Genomic DNA, 17,806 nt, shown 5'->3' on the forward strand with positions numbered 1-17,806 from the left:
AGTGATTTAGGTATCTTTATAGTTAAGCAGTTGTTAGCAAAAATGTTCTAATTGTTTTCATATACAAAAGCACTAGTGAGAGAGCCTGCCTCACCCCCTGTCCTTGTTTTTTTGTATGTGGAGCCTTGATTTCAGCTTTACTTTCAATTACTATGGTTAGGCTGTGGTTGGACTTGATGATCTTCGAGGTCTTCTTCAACCTGGGTGATTCTGTGATTCTATGATGCTCTTGTTCTTTTGTTGCCAAATGGGCTGATCTCATTCCTCTTCTTTAACCAAAACCAAATACATATAAATACATAAATACAAATACATTAAATACATATATATGTGTGTGAATATTTGTGTATGTGCATGTAAGTACGTATGTTTGTACATGCGTATAAGACTTTATATACAGATTGTACATCTTTCTTCCCTGCATTTATGCAAAAGGAATGAGGATCTCTCCTATTTGCGGCCATGTCTATTTGTGATCTGAATAATGAATAGTAATCCTTTCAGATGAAAAAGATAACATAATAGTGAGGTTAATAGGAAATGCCTTATCGTAATGTCGCTATGTATGCTACTTGAAAAAATAACATTATGCTATTTCTTTTATTATTCAAGGTCTCTGGGATGCATTTTATACGAGATGTGCTGCATGAACCATGCATTTTCTGGACGCAGTTTTTTGTCTGTTGTGCTAAAAATTGTAGAAGGTGATACACCTTCTCTTCCTGATAGATATCCAAGCAGTCTGAATGCTGTGCTGAGCAGGTGTGTTGTTCTCTTCTTTAGCTACTTCTTAAGTTAATTCAGAAAATGACTGAATTATCACTACTGTTTTCTAATGTTTCAGCATGTTAAATAAGAATCCTTCGCTGAGGCCAGCAGCAGGAGAGATCCTAAAAATCCCTTATATTGATGAGCAACTAAAGGTATACAAGGCGATAAAGTGGTAGACATACATGTTTCACAAAAGTAGAATGCAGATAGAGAAAATGTTTGAAGAAAAACTAAGTTAGCAGCCTGTGGGAACATTAATCAAGGGACTTTGGGGATCTAAATTACAACCTGACTGAGGCAGTGGGAAATTAAGCCCTTCTCACTTGACATGCTAAATGTTTCCCCCCTTTAAAATTTTATGAACAATAAGGAGAATGGGCACTTATGCATAACAAGTGCAGATAGTTTGGGCCTGGGGACATGTAATCTTTAACCTCTTCTGGTTAGTCATTGTTTTAATGCATCTTGCTTTTTTGGTTCCTGCTTCAATGTATGCAATATATTACTTTCTAAGGAGGTAAGGAAGGAAACCGCTTAATCATTTTTTGCATTAGGACTGTTTTGGATAATTGGTTGGAGTCTGGATCACTTTGGCCTTAGGCATTGATATCACTTCTGTTTTATTTCTTTACAGAATGTACAGTACAATTTCACATGTATGACTGCAAAAGACAAGGGGATGAACTGGCAGAAAGAAGCTGCTCCCATTTTTGATGCTGTGTAAGTATTTTTAAATATTTTGTGGGCAGCTCTATAAAAAAATTACAGTGTTGCCAAATACGATCCTGCTCTGAACATTTGTTTGTGTTCATTTCATAACACTCTGCCTTTAAAGGGATTTTGCCATTTCTCAGAAATACAGGACAGTCGCATTAATGAGTTTCATAATTAAGATTTAGGGCAAAAAATGGTTCTAATAATCAAATATTTTTATTCTGTAACTGTAAATTCTATATATATTGCATGCATGTGTACTATATGCGCAAACTGATTTATTACCAATTGGTGTGTAATTACATTTTCTGTATATTTTGAAGGCTTATCTCATCGTTTTAGCCAGCAGTGTGTGCTTGCAGCCCAGAAGGTCAACAGTATCCTGGGCTGCATCAAAAGAGGGATGGCCAGTGGGGCAAGGGAGGTGATTGTTTCTCTCTGCTCGGCTTTTGTGAGGCCCCATCTGGAGTACTGTGTCCAGATCTGGGGCCGCCAGCACGAGGATGATGAGGAGCTGTTTGAGCAGGTCTGGAGGCAGTTCACAAAGATGATCATAGGCCTGGAGCACCTTTCCTATGATGAAAGACTGAGGGAGCTGGTCTTGTTTAGTTTGGAGAAGAGAGGGGAGATCTCCTTGCAGCTTTCCAGTACTTGAGGGGAGCTGTGATTTTTCTTTGTTGTGGGATAGCACATAGGTGGCTCCACAAGTACGGTCTCCTATTTCCAGGGAAAATAGAGCACAACACTATTTGATAGTGCAAATTCTCAGCTACAAAATGGTGCTTTTCAACAGTCACCACCATTAGCCAATCTGCACAGATGAGCTATTTGAGATGCTCTTCATTTTGCTGTGTGACAGCTGTACATGGCTGCCAGGAATGTGGCATTCTTTCATATCACTGTCACCACAGCTGAAATGCACAGCTCACCACCTCACTGTGCTCACATCCACTGGTTGGTCTCCATAAACCTTCAGCAAGTATCAATGAATGTCAGTGGGAGCACTGTTTTCCACATGGAGGAGTTCAGTTCCACTCCTTTGCTTCAGACGTGCTTCCATGTCAGACTGCTCTTCTGCTGCTATCTGTCACACAGCAACAAAGTGTAATGGAATATTGGTGGGAAAGTTCGACCCCTCCTGCCATACCACCCACATCTGCCTTTGATATCGTGGGCCAACATAATAAAAAAGGAGGCATTATTTTCTGAACAGCCATTGTACATTCAAAATCAGGACTTTGTGATCCAGAACTAACAACACTTGTGAGGGAATTTGCCTTCTTCCTCTGTTCTTTTTGTGACCCCTTTTTTTAGTGTGGTCTTGCAGTTTTTCAGCTGTGGTCACTTTGCAGATGCTACCACCTCTACTTGCAAGCATTCCTTTGGGAGGAATGATCAGCTACAAAACAATTGTTTAAGATTAGTGATAAGGAGAATAAGGATTTGGCAGAATCTTCTGTACACTTTTGTTACCTGATGTGACTGCTTGGAATGTATCTGTACAGCAATCATCACTAGAAATTGTGGTTTGAGTTACCACTCTGTCCTTTCTGTTCCTGTTCTCTCTTGTTGTCAGATGAGTCTCTGTCATTTTATCAGACCAGAATTCTCTGTTTTGTTTTCCACTTTAGTATAAACACATGGTTGAACTTTGCAAGCAGAAGTGTGAAAGGCAGTAACAAATGATGCCATGTTATCTAATTTTTGCAACTATTATTGATTCTGCTAGAAATAACCTTTTGTAAGTATGCTGGAATCCAAGAATCACACTTGCTGATGTATTCAGAAAATATTAGACGTATCTTTTGTCTATTGCTGCTGTGTTTGCATTGACTTAATTAACTCTGTGTGCATTCCTGTCTATTGAAATTAAATGTAGTTAGCTGCAGAGGTATTCCTCAGAGATACACCTTAACTAGTTTTGAGGAACTGAAACCTTGCCCAAATGTTATGTCAATTCTGTATATATTACAGAGTGTTAAAAACCTGTTAAGATACACACTATGTGAATCTTCAAAAAACTTGTAATCCATGCCTTTGTGGTTGTTTGTTTGTTTGTTTTCTCACTTGTAATCTGTGTAGGATTTCAGATTATCTGTATGCATCAAAAAGCTTTTGGGATGCAGTATTTTTACTTGCAAAGTACATAACTAGACTTCAACTATCACTTTGCTTGTAGAAGAGAACACAGATGTAATATCCTGGAGTCTGTAACTATTTGAGCAAGTTCTAAGTACAAGCATCATCTTCTTATACTTCTGTGAAGAGCAATTTAAAGCTTTTCCTGGGCCTAGCTCGAGTCCTAAAAACTTTGCAGCTAAGGATAACAACTATCTTTATTAGAGCATGGAAATTTAACTTGAACTTTTCAAGTTCAGAGCATCAGTTTGAAATCAAAAGTCCTGGGAAAAGCTTGTGGATAAATTATCTTCAGATGTGCTGCAGTCAGATTCTCCTTGGTTAAATGTTTAGAATGTGTACAAAACCATAATCCTATCATGAATTTTATAGTATATATGAGAAAGCTGCCTGTACTGGCATTGGGTAACAAAATGCCACATATCTTTTTCAATCACAAATCCAATGAGGCAGGTAAAATGAAATAAAAATCCCTGAAAAATGGTGATATTCAAAAGGAAGGGGGAAAAGAAAAGGGAAGAAGAGGCATAACATAGTGATTTACCCACATCTGCTGCAATCTGTGTGCGTGTGTGTACAGGGAGCTCCTTGCTATGGTGTCCTCCCCTGTCAATCCTCCCTGGTCAATACTACCTTATATTTCTGGTTCTTTTTTCCTCATGAGAACTATTTTTTGTCATATTTATTTGAGTAAAATTTCTTACAGTAAAAGCTCTAATGGATTAGTTTATTCCAGTTCCATGCAAGTCATAAATATTAAATATTTAAGTAAGGAAAAGTTGTGTAGGTTGGATGAAAAATGAGTTTTTTTTCCCAAGAGATTCTTACAATTTAAATTGGAGGTTCCTTCCTTCCTTCCTTCCTTCCTTCCTTCCTTCCTTCCTTCCTTCCTTCCTTCCTTCCTTCCTTCCTTCCTTCCTTCCTTCCTTCCTTCCTTCCTTCCTTCCTTCCTTCCTTCCTTCCTTCCTTCCTTCCTTCCTTCCTTCCTTCCTTCCTTCCTTCCTTCCTTCCTTCCTTCCTTCCTTCCTTCCTTCCTTCCTTCCTTCCTTCCTTCCTTCCTTCCTTCCTTCCTTCCTTCCTTCCTTCCTTCCTTCCTTCCTTCCTTCCTTCCTTCCTTCCTTCCTCCCTTCCTCCCTTCCTCCCTTCCTCCCTTCCTCCCTTCCTCCCTTCCTCCCTTCCTCCCTTCCTCCCTTCCTTCCTTCCTTCTTATAGGGGACAAGAAATACATCTCCATTATTCATAGTTGAAGAGTTAGTTTCATTTTCATTAATCACTAGAGTCTTTTTGTCCTTAGTGTTTCATATTTCACAGTAATTTTCACATCTTTACACTATTTCCCTCTATAGTCAAGAACTGAAAAGCATAAATGAAAGCTTCTCAGTTTCTAAATTTCTGATTTCAAAATGGTAGTGTTGCAATTTATGCTCTTACACGATGATAATTTATCTCATTAGAGCATCGATAACTGTTTGAAATGAATACCTGATATGATTACAAAGAATGCAAAATTTTGGCATGAATGAACGGTGTGTGCCATTGCATTGCAAGCTATGGCTCAATTTTTGTCATTACAATGTGAGGTAAAATCTGAGATAAATGCTATTGTTTCTGATACACAACTACTGTTGCTCTTCTGTTGGTAAATGCAGCAGAGCTATGAATGTCAATAATTCATGCTCAGCTTTCAAAGATGGTCCATGGAGACCATTTTACAAGCAAACTGTTATCGATTAGGACCAGGAATTCAAAAGGACAACATAGTAATTATGACTTTCATTATAGACACATTAATGCTCTCTTTCATTGCAGCCAACTTTTATCAATCAGTGCAAAATGTACGCGTGGTATTTCTTTTTTTTCTGTGGTTCTCATTTAAAAACTGCCATTGGATTTGTAATATGCTCAATGAGTCTTGGCAGGGTAAATATTTCACCATGCTTCAACATTTATTCTTTTAAGGAGCTGAGTTTACCTTTTTCTGTTTTCACCTGAAATGCCTGAAATGGTTCATCTTCTTCACAAATCTGAATCCACTTTTAAATATTTCAGTTTAAAAGAGGCATTTACTTTCCAGAATAAGGTCTGTTTAGTCTGTTATAGTACCTGCGACTTTTTAATTATTCCATTTGAAATGTCAGTGTGTTTCAATATCAAATCCAAATACCGATATTTACATTTCTGTATGAAGATAAGCTTGCGTGCATTTAATTTCAGGCAGAGGAAAGTTCATTTGCAAACTCTACAGCAACTGTCTGAAGTACAGAAAATGACACCACGGGAACGAATGAGACTGAGGAAGTTGAATGCTGCTGATGAAAAAGCCAAGAAGTTGAAGTAAGTTGTGCCCTAACCATACATACATACATACATACATACACATACATACATACCATACATACACACCCCTTCAGTGGTCTGATTGGGGAGTTTGAACAGTCAAGAATAAAAAGTCAAAAAATCAAAAGATAGAAACAGTCTTTAGCTACTCGTAGTGAATGGGAATATTGGACGAGTTAAATTAATGTAATTGTTTACGTAGAAAAGAATTCAGAGCATTAGCCCAAACTGATTCTTTGAGCACTGAATTTCTAGTTAAATAAGTATACAAGAGATATTCAGATTCATTACAGTAGGGAATAGGATTCTGTTAATGAATTGTCATTCTGAGGATTGCACATTCTGAGGAGTCAGATATTCAGTAACAATACTGATTTTGTCAATTGTTTTGTCCTAAGAGATATGCCAATAAAAGCTAACAGCTCAGGAAATAGTCTTGTCAAGTGATCAAATCACAGGGAAATCAACATGTTGTAAGGGCTTTAAAATTTATAGGTTTTTATTAAGTAAGAAAGACATAATAAAAGTGGGGATTTGAAGTGTCATTTCTGAGTGGCATGTGAGAAACAGCTTGAAGGCTATGTTTGTATGCACAGATCCTATTTTTAAATCAAAAGAAGATACTGTTTTGATGACAATCTTTAATTTTTTCCCAGTTAAGAATGTTCAGCCTTTCATGTGATGTGAATGAAAATCAGAAAAGCTCCATTTTCAATTTTAATATTTTCCTTAAAAGCATGTTGTAAAGCACAGTGTAAATTAAAAAATGTTTATTCAGTTATTCATAGACAATAATCGAGGAATAGAATCATAGAATCACAGCCAACCCATGGCCTGGGTTGAAAAGGACCACAATGATCCTTGAGTTTTAACCTCCCTGCTATGTGCATGGCCGCCAATCACCAGACCAGGCTGCCCAGAGCCACATCCAGCCTGGCCTTGAATGCCTCCAGGGATGGGGCATCCACAGCCTCATTGGGCAACCTGTTCCAGTGCTTCACCGCGCTCTGTGTGAAAAACTTCTCCCAGTTTGCATAAATGCCTGGGATTGCCCTGGTCCAAATGCAGCACCCTTCACTTCTCCAGCCTTGTGAGAATTGGTATCTTAACCCTGCCATGACAAAGCACAATAGCAATTCAGTAAGGCATTGATGTCTAACTACAAAGAAATACTGCAAGGTTACATGAAGCCTGAACTTATGGCCTCAGGAACTTCGAAGCTGTTGTGTATGTTTGCAAATGAACAGTAATCATAATTTAGGGAAAATGCTTTGTAAAATTGAATCCTAGTGTTAATTGTGCAAACCCACAGCATCTGTACCCAAAAGCGACAAATAAAAACTAGAGTACTTCCTTTCCTTTTGGAAAATACATCTGATCAGCATTTATGTCTGTCTGATACCTAATACTTCATTTGAGACTCAAGCTGGTATGTAAATTTATTCTCATTTTTAAAAAGCTACTTGAAATCAACCAGTTATTTAAAATGTAACACCTCTTGTGTGTGGTATTTTCAACAGAGTGGTAGGCCCATTCTTATATGAAATTTGTAAGTAGGAAGTTTGTCTCTTTCTTTTTTTTTAACTGACTGGAAATAAGGAATTAATACTAATTGCAGGATATTTCTTGTTTGTCTTTCGTTTTCTCTGCTTTCTTGCATATTAGCATTCTCTATTTAGATTTTCACGTTGTTTTTTTCCTCCAGCAGCAGAAGTAAATATATTTACTTTGTAATATAAAGGCAACATATTAATTTGCAAATCTTATTCTCAGTCATAAATCTTTAAAAATGATCTATATTCAGCTCTGTTGTTGCCTGCTGACTTCAATAACATAGTACCTTCTCACACTAGAGATCTTCATTCAATAGTGCAGATCTACTCATAAATGAAAAGGGGTTTTAGTGGTGGGAGCTGGAGGATTTACTTAATGTAGCACTTGTCATAAGCAGTCCCACACAGAAAACATACAATTAACAACTCTGCCCTGGGTGAAGTGTTCACAGCAAACAAATGTTGCGTGCCCGTCTTGACCTGAAAGGTCCCTGGAATACAAGGTGGAATGAAATCTGACATTTTTAATATCTTTGGAAGAGACAAAAGGTACTGGGACTAACCATTTTCTATTTCTCAATTATATTATGCAAGCTGTGAGAATATATTGACTGAAAAAAAAGGCCACAGATCTGTTCATGTAAAACTAACCTCACCTTGAGTGGATGCTGTGAGTGTTTGGAACCACAGCACTCTGATAATGGAATTTGCTTTTCCATGGCTACTGCTAGAAGATCCCTTTGTGCAATCCTCAATATCACATCTTAATCACAAGTATTCTATATTTACAGACAGCTGGCAGAAGAAAAATATCAAGAGAATATCAAAAGAATGCAAGAATTCAGGTCCCGTAACTTTCAGAAGCTGAATGTCAATGTCCTGCATGTAAGTAGAGGCTGTTGGAGGCCTTATTTATGGACTTTCAGTGTGTACCTATTTTCTGTTTGCCACACACTTTCTTTAACATTAGAGACACTTTCCTATTCCAAGATTAATTATTTAGATGTGTATCAAAGTCTGGGCCCCTTGGCTGAACCCTATGGACCTGTGATGAGTGGCAGTACATTTAGTTATTTAGACACAGTTCAACAAACTCTCTAGTCGTTGCATAGTTTTCTTTCACTAAGACACTTCTGGATCTAAATCTTCTCCCTGAAATGTACTTTCTGATATTCTGTTTGATTTCAGAGTTCAAAATACATTTGATTTCAAGATAAATTTAGAATTGTGATTTTTTTAATGCTCTAATTTGATATGGATACAATATTATTTTCATATTTTCATTCTTATTTTCATTTGACTAGATACAAGTATCGACATTTTAACTGAATTCTCTAGTAACAATAAAGTCTTGAAGTTAATCCCTGTGTAAACTCTCCTTTGCTTTTAAAATATCAACTGAAAACAGTCCTGTTTAATACCAACACTATGTCTTATAATACAGGGGACAGTTTGGTAACAGTGGAAGCAGCACAAGGTTTGTTTTAGTGCTTTGTTTTCAGGCTTTTATTTAGCGTGCACTCTGGTTCCTATTTTGCATTGTCTTTGGAGAAATAAAAATCATGTTACATCTATCATAGCTTGTGGTTGACGCACTGCTGGTCAATTACAGAAGAGTCTGTAAATTTTTTCTTAATATTTGCTTGATGAGTCTCAGCAGTTGTGTGAAACAGGGCAACCATCATATTGTGGCGCTACTGAAAGCTCTAACTGACCCTGTGTCTCTATGTTGCTTTGTTTGACTAAGGAATCCGATGACCAGATTGCAAAACTCCTAACTGATTCTCAGCGGGTCATGACATGTGACTCCACGTCCATACGATGTGATGAGCCAAATGGAAATGAAAGATTGAGTCAATTTACGGACCATGGTAAGATTTAAAAATCTGACGTTGAATTGAAACTTCATATAAAGATGATTTGATTTTGTCCCTTGTACTTAAATCTGTGGTGAAGAACTGCAGTATGAAGAACAGTTCGGTTTGTAAAGTTGACAAAAAAATTGCATAAAGAGAAGGAAGATATTCTACGTGGATGTGTGTAGACTGGATGTGCAGCAGCATTATGTGTCAGGAAGTCTGAGTTCTCAGAGCTGGAGTGACTTGAATGACAAGGAAGGTGAACAAACCTCCTCCAAAGGAGATGCAGGGTTCAAAGGAAATAGCTTGAACCTTTGCATACATAAGATGACTTGTATTAGAAAAACATTTTCTAAATTACCTTTCCAGTGCAAAAATGAGTACAAGAGTAGAGAGCATTTGCACTTCTGGTACACTGTGATACCATTTTCATTACCCATAGCAATGGGAGACGCAGACAGAAACTTTTTAAAAAGTGCTTACCTATACTGTCCTTAGATTCTTAGCTGCTGTCTTTGTTATGTACTATCTTGCACTTAACTGTAGATAAAAGAACAAATAGTCAAACTTTTGAATAAGGGCTAGGCTGTGGAAATGTACTTAAGGAGAAAAATATTTTTCACAGAACATACTTAAGTTTTGTTTCTATTATGTACTGAAATAATGTCATTACTCTTCAACGTTTAACTATTTTGATGGAAGACTATTAATTAGATTGGAATTTCGTTAGCATGTATTAATGTACTTTAAAATATAGCAACTACTTTCATAGCTCTGCCTTTTTGTGTTGTTTTGAGCGCGTCTGCGATGGGATTATGTCGTTAAAGGCATCAAAATCAGTTTGTTTGTGGTGGAGGTGGTTTTTTTAATAGCAAATGCCTTGTTTCTTACAACGTAGCCTCATTTACGTCCACACAGTTGGCTTGCGACTTCACAGTGCAAGAAGGGGTGAACTGTGTAGGAGAGAAACCAGCTGCTAGAAATACATCCTGCGGTGAGGGGTGGAGCTGCTCGTAAGTAGGAGACAGAGAGAAAGCAGTAAATGTGAGTGGGAGGGAGATGTACGGGGGGAGGCATACAAAGATACCTAAATAGAAACAGGACAACATGCAAGGAAGGAAAGAAAATTGATGTTTCTGTCTTAAGAGGTCACGAGGTTTTTCAACTATAATGATGGAAATTAAATGCATTTAAATCTATGATGCAAAAGTTTTCTCAGTCTGAAGCTGTGCAAAGATGAATGTCTGTTTAAATGAGGTGGCTTTTGTTAGGTTCTCTGAAGTGGTGGTGGGTTCATGAGAAAAAGGACTTATGGATAAGCAAAGCAAATTACAGTTTCTTTTCTTTGCTTTGTGACTACCTTGTTATTCCTGAAGCTGATGTCAAAGCTGTTACTTACTCTATTCAGTATTCATTCTTTTCATTAAACATTTCAGTGCAGCCATGCATGTTCTACATGCTATTAATTAAGTTATTAATGGAGTCTTTGTACCCAGAAACGTAGAAACAATTCCAGCTATTGATTTTCAGTAGAATTTGGTTCTCAATCAATGTGCCGCACAATAGAAAAAGAGTAAAACTGGAAGAAAGGCTATAAAATGCTTTTGTGAAGTTGTCTGACATCCAATAAATTTGGTAACCTATACAAGATTAGCAGAAGAAGTTAGAAGAATGACAGACTAACAGTCTTCCTAGTTAGAACTATGCAACAAATAGCAGATGAGGAAGGGGCAAGACGGCAGGCAAAGGAGTCTGTTCATGGATATACCAAGGAGTTTCAACAGCAGCCGCCTTTAAGCTACTCCTAAAAAACCTCTCAGAAATAGGAAAAGCTGGTGAGGAATAGCTAAGGAGAGTACCCAGTCCCAAGAGGTAGGGAGGAATACTCAAGCTATCTTTGGCTCATGTGTTAAAGTCCTTGAAAAATTTGTGGTGTGAAGGGAGAAGGGAGATGGAAGGGAAGGGAATGAAAAGAGAAGGGAAGGAAAAGGAGTGGGGGGAGGGCAGAAGGGCAAAGAATGGAAGGGAGAAAGGAGAGGCTTGGAGGATTGAAAGACAAGGCTCCTAAAGGGTTAAAAAGAGACATAGATAATAGAACACTGTACACAATTCTTTCACTGAGAATTATCTAAGATATTATGAAAAATGGTTGTACGTGTTTGGGGAAGGTGTCAAATACAACGCTCAGTGTTTAGTTTTAGTAAGGAGATTTAGAAACCATGATATATTTATCCAGTTATAGCAGTTGTAAATAGAGTTTTTGAAAGCATGGAAAAGCAAGGCTGTGTAGTTTGATAAATGAAAATCACGATGGCATTTCGAAGTTTTGGACTTCGTGGTGGATAAACTTAACTGCTGAAGAGTTCCTTGGGAAGTTTAAGCTTCTCTCCGTGTTTGTTTTATATAATCAGCAATGATTTTTTGAACATTTTTCATTATAATTAGCACCTCTGTGCACTTGACAGACATTTAAAAGAGTTGTATGAAATCACGAATAGTTGATTAATCTGTTAGTCATCAAGCAGGTTTTCTTTCTGGGGGTATGAAAGACATCTAAGCAGACCCTGTGCTTTTAATGTTGAGAAGAACTCGGTCTATTACAGAACAGGCCCATTCAGACTGTTCACAGGTTCTACAGCATCTTCAGAAACATAAAGAAATAATTTGATTCATAAAGTACTTACAGAGAAATACAGTGGGCAGTATAAAATGCTGGTTTTAATCATCATAATTCTATTTGTTTTTCTACAGTGCATTCCCTATTACTCCACTCAGCTGTATTTTGCTGACTTAGCCTTTTTTCACAGGAGCTGCACACTGCCATCTGTCCCCTTGCTTACTTCTGGGGCTCTAGGCACCTGTTCTGCACTATTTGCCTTACTCCAGCCTGAAATGAAGAACCTGGGTGGGTGGGATCAAAGAAACACAAGCTTTTACTGACAGAAATCTTCTGTGCATTACTTGTGCTCAAGGAAGAAAGGGATCTAGTTTTAACTTGGGAGTGGGTAACCGTGAAAAAACTATGTGAATAGCAAGTTATGCTATTTTTGCTTCAGTGACCCAGGAGAGGAAGCTGTGCACTGAGAACACATAATTTCAGTGCTGTTACCTTGGCAGCTCTCTGTCTCTGTTACAGAGGAATTGCTGCTCTCAGTGGCACCAGTTCCCCACCATTTGCTTCTGTTCCATGGCAAGAGTACAAACTTCAGTTTGATCTGTGAGTCCAGCCTATGGCGTACCATCACCTGTAATGTACATCTCCTTAAGAATTCAGCCTGTTCTGTATGCTCCATAAAGCTCCCCCCACTTCTCTGCATGGAAAGTGGTTCCTGGGCCAAAATATTGCAGTGCTTGTGAACTTTCTTATTTCTGCCTTAGTTTTACTTCTGGCTTTTCCTTGCCAGTGTTTTCAAGATGCATTTTGTATTGCCTTGCAGTTTAAGTAGTTGTTTTCCTCTTTTTAATGTCCTTGTGTTTTCATAGGCAGCAGTAATGTTCTTCTGTGTAATACTTCTATCAAATATTTCTGTATTTTTTATCTGTTGGCTGATCCCAGCATACCTGAACCTTCCTTCCTTAAGATGCTTCCAAGCTGTCATCTCACAGTTTGAACACACAGTTCCTTCTTTCTTAAGTTCCTGTAATCATCTTATAAAGTTCTGTGTCTTCACACATACGGTCTGCAGTAATATGTGTTCCCTGGCTGGCATCAGAGTTGTTCTGATGCTGATGCTCATCTTTTCCATGGATTACTGCTGTACTTGTAGGTCACTGCAGCTTTTCTCTGTGGGCTACCATACACCGGGCTAGGATGGAAAATTGCAGCTCTGTCTCTACATCACATAAATTATTTCTGTGCAATTTCTTTTGTGTTAGTTACATTATTACCTAACGAAGCCAGATTGTACAGCATAATTTTTCCCAGCTCTCTATACAGCTTGGTTGCTACTGACTAGCTGTAGTGCTGCAGATGTATTTAATAAATAGGAAAGGCTAGCTATGGGGATTTACTTGTAATGAACCCAGAGAAATGTACTTAGGTACTTCTCCATGGGAAATTAGTGTGGGATGTCCAAAGTTTCTTATGTTGCTACACATAAAATGCTGTAGGTAGAGAAGCTCAGTCTTTCCAGTGGCATAATGCATGAAGAACAAGTTGTAATCCTGCTATACAACTGTAATAGCTAAATGTTCAAGGTTTCCGATTCAATTTCTACAGTGGAAGTTACCTTGAAATTGGTGGCAAAACCATGAACTGTATCTAGAAATGCTTCCAGATTGCTCAGTACTTCTTACAGGTTTGAAAGATACGCCCATTTTCTTACCGTAATCTTAGATCCTTCTGATTTGGATCAGTTTTTGCAACTGAAAGATACTGGGTTGAAGGCTACCAAAATCCCTTACTTTTCACAGGTGCTACAAGGAATATTAAATTCATCAAGCTATAGTCTAACAGTCACAAAAACTTGAAGCTGCACACTGGCATTTGCAGCAAAATGTGCCACTTTATATTCATATCAGCTTCAAAGATAAAAGACATGGTAAACAAGACTGAGAAAGATATATATTTTTAAGTATATAATAAATTATATATGAAAATGTTTACCAATTTCTGAGGGCTTGTCCTCACTGTGCTTAAACGGCTATACTGAAAAAGGCCATGCAGGATAACAAGACTGGACCTAAGAACCTTTAAAAGAACATTGTATCTTGCATTTTATGATTGCCAGTACATTGTATGTTGGGGCTTCACCTGCATTCTGATCCATTTCATTCCCTCCCTACAAGATTATTTACATAATCTTCTCCTCTGCTTATACTGGACTTTGCATGTGGGAAGGGGTCAAGTTAAAGGAGCAAAGTAGCGTAAGCTAACTACTTGCTGTATTTAAATTATATGTACAGAGAAAGAATGTGAAAGCTTAAGACATAACTTAAAGGGACGTATTACAGGAGTTTTCTGGTTTGTATTGTCTTCCTTTTTATTTCTTTATACTTCAGAGATTATCATCATGTTCAGTTCCTGGGATTAATATGTTGCACTAAATTACATCTGGCAAACCCCTGATTTCATTACAATTCCAAAATAGCTAAGTACATTACAGTAATTGAATGCATTATTTCTCTATTTCCATTGCTAATTGTAAGTTACAGGCATAGTCCTTTGAATTTTAAGTGAGTAAAATTCAGTTGACTCTCAAATAGTAAATAAATATTGTTATATTTTTCTATGCATTCTTATGCATATCTGCACATGCACATTTTTTCTGGTGCCTGTTAAACAGTATGTAAGCATACTGATCAGGTAACTGATAATTCTGAAGTATCATCACTCAGGCAATCACACAGCTCAAAGGCTTTTAGGAAAGCCATCTTGTTTTGCTTTTCAGTCTTGGCAAGTCGAAAGAGAACAGGATACTCTTTACAGCAAGTAGCAGTAACCACCTTTCTGGATTATATTATCCTTTGTAACCAGAAAGACTTGTCTCAATTAAGAAGATAATGTTGCAGTGATTTCTGCATTGGTCCAAACCACTGGTCTCCTCTTCATGTAGTTACCCTACTTTGTGCAAAACCAGTAAGTCCTCAGCAGCTCTTATTTGAAGAAAAAACAGCTTTTCTTGAGCTAAGCATTGAAGTTTGAATGAGTTTCTGACACGGATCACCTCTCTCGAGAAAGATGACGAGTCCTTGTATAACACCTTGTCAGAACCATGGTTGAAGTAGGTGGGCCAGAAAGCTACATTTTGCATGTCCAATTTAATCTATGCAAATTAGGGACTGGAAAGGAGGAATAAAAATAATTGGAGAAACTAAGCTGAGACATATCACACATGTTTATTGGAGTCATAGAAAAGCGTGTATTTATTCTTGAGGAATATTCTCGAGCACCAGTTTACATTGCTGTTAATTTTGTAGGAAGGTGAGGACTGCAACTGCTAGCAAGTATGTAAGCACACAGGAGTAGTGTTGTAGTAGCTGTAGGAGTACAGGTCTGTGTTACAAGCTGGAATATTTCCAAAACCATAAGGTGTATTCCCAGTTTGCTACTTGCTGAAATCTTAGTATGAGATGCTTGCTGAGAGAAACGTGGCTATTTAGTTCTGGCATCTACCAGGTCCTTCACTTGTCCTTTGCAAATAGGGTGCCAGAATTCCTGCCACTCACACAGTTTGAGGGCTTAGGAACGTTGGGAGTATGTTCAGCTGTCTCTTGTTTTCACTGCTTGGTTATTCTATCACAAGCAAAATTTAACAAGATTTACAGGTTTTAGCCACAAAGAGAAAAAGTAATCAATTAAGAAAACTACTTATTTTTTAATTACTATTATTTTTAATTGACTGAAGTGTTACTCTTACTGTCTAAGTGATTGTTACCTGGAAGCCCTTGCAGAGCTCATTTCTTGCTTTGGTTATTGCTCTCCCATTTCCATGAGCATTAGGTGAGCATGCTCACCCATTTTCCATGAGGGCAGCCACAGAGTATTCTTGGAGATAGATATTCTTGGAAATTTTATGGAGTTTTAGAATGCCTACCATTTATGGTAGTTTAGAAGCCCCTGTTTAGAATAGCATTGTCCTTTTTCTGTCGGAGAGCATTGTCCTTTATCTTCAAGTTTATAATAAAATGCTTTAGCATCTTTGAAGGCCTTTGGGAACTGAACTCTACTCATAAAGCCCCCAGGAAGCCCTTGTCAAAGCTGTTTGGTTTGCTTATCTACTTGCAGCTGTTAGTGACTTGACAAAAATTTACTTCCTTTTCCAAGAAGTCTTGCTCCTACAGATTCTCTGAGGGAAGATATCAGAATGATATCAGTGTAGTCCTTAAAAGCTGTTTTGTTAAAAACTGTGGATGTTCAAAGTTATATATGGGGGATAAAATCACGTTACTCTATAGTTCCTACTTTTTTTTCTAACTAATTTTTCCAATTGATTTAGTTTGGCTTTGATGAATAGATCGTACCTGAAAGTTTATTTTGGTTAATGACTAAAGTTAAAGTCATTCTGGCCAAGCCTTGTTAAAGCCTGTGATGTAGGTCCCTTTGCTCATTCTCAAGTCTTCCATTAAAAAGCACTTACAAAACACTGTATGAATTTCGGGAACAGTTAGAGGCCAATGCACCAAGCTTGTATATGTACAAAGCATTGTATAGAAGAATTTGTGGTGAATATTTGTGCAATTTCAGTATTGTAAATATTTGTTAGAAAGATACTAGTTTTTATTCTAAGTAGTTTTACTTACTTAACAGGCAATGTATCTTCACACTGCACTTTAAATTCTAGGTTAAACCATTGTAAATGAAAACACACCAGGCATTTACTAGCAAACAAAGCATGAGCAGAATGGTACTGAAAAACACTGCATATCCCAGTGTGTCCCCCAGCTACGGCTTTCTGGCTCATCTAACAAACCAAGTAGCATTTCTGGGGAGCTGGTCCAAATTGCGAGGGAATGTAAGAATCTGGAACTGATTCAAAGGGAATGAGAATTTGCTCTGAAAAATAGCTGTAAATATTGAATTTGGAGTTTTTACCAGCTTAGCATTCAGTGCTTGTGGTAGGATGACAGCAATGAAGGTACTTAGTTCATGTTCTTCTGCTATTTAATCTGCAGATGGTGTTCCTGCAATCTAGAAAATGCATTTATTTACACAGGTTAATTACATCTAGATGTTGGGGGTCTCAATACTTGCAGATTTGCTTGGCTGCAGTCACTGCTTTTGTGCATATCTGACATAATTTACATTACCACTTAAACTCAAATTTATTATACTTTACATGTATCTTTGCTGCGTCCAGAATCTCATGTGCACTCTGTTTACATCAGGTTTAGATCAGAACGGTTCCATGTTTTCTGCTTTCATGAAAATAGCTCCATTTTATCTCTTGAAAATGGCATTCTTGAACTGAATCTCAGGGATAAGGTAGTGGCTTTCTTAAGGAGTGGCTTTTATGTATTGATGTATGGACTCTTTCCTTCCCAGCACTGTCATCACAATGATAGGGAAAGTGTCAGGCAGATTCAAGAGGAAACATGATTTTTTTCTTTGAAAGTACACTTTGACCGATCAGAAAGTTTAAAATAAAGCAGTATGTAAGGTAGTTTTAAATGGGTGGTGTAAGTTGGTCATTTTTCCTCTAATGTACAGCTCTTGCTCTCTTCCTGCTGGACACTGTGCAAGTAATAGGCAACTTTTACAGTAATAGTGCCTCTTTGTGCATAAAAGAAGTGGCTTTCAGGACTCACTAAGTGCTTCCTGTTATTGACTGTATTGCCATATCATTCTTTCTCTTCATTCACCTGTCAGCACTAAAAGGATTTCTGATTGTTTTGAAAACTTTTAGTTTTGATGAAATCTAAGCTTGAAAGGCAACGTGGCATCGTGTAATTCCCACTGCTTACCAGAACTCCCATTTTGTTTGACCACTAGAA

General features: G+C 37.6%; 1 protein-coding gene across 2 annotated transcripts in view; it reads left to right on the forward strand.

Annotated features, from left to right (window-relative positions):
• Window positions 1–17,806, forward strand: part of NEK11 (NIMA related kinase 11) — an 82,016-nt gene that overhangs the window by 33,149 nt on the left and 31,061 nt on the right. For both annotated transcript variants that reach the window (XM_072330623.1, XM_072330622.1), the window contains 6 exons: window positions 613–762; window positions 845–923; window positions 1,406–1,491; window positions 5,839–5,958; window positions 8,306–8,399; window positions 9,262–9,385. In XM_072330623.1, the coding sequence (XP_072186724.1) occupies window positions 613–762; window positions 845–923; window positions 1,406–1,491; window positions 5,839–5,958; window positions 8,306–8,399; window positions 9,262–9,385 (653 nt within the window). The remainder of the gene's footprint in view (window positions 1–612; window positions 763–844; window positions 924–1,405; window positions 1,492–5,838; window positions 5,959–8,305; window positions 8,400–9,261; window positions 9,386–17,806) is intronic.

Source organism: Excalfactoria chinensis, chromosome 2 (assembly GCF_039878825.1).
Source record: "Excalfactoria chinensis isolate bCotChi1 chromosome 2, bCotChi1.hap2, whole genome shotgun sequence".
Lineage (NCBI taxonomy): Eukaryota > Metazoa > Chordata > Aves > Galliformes > Phasianidae > Excalfactoria > Excalfactoria chinensis.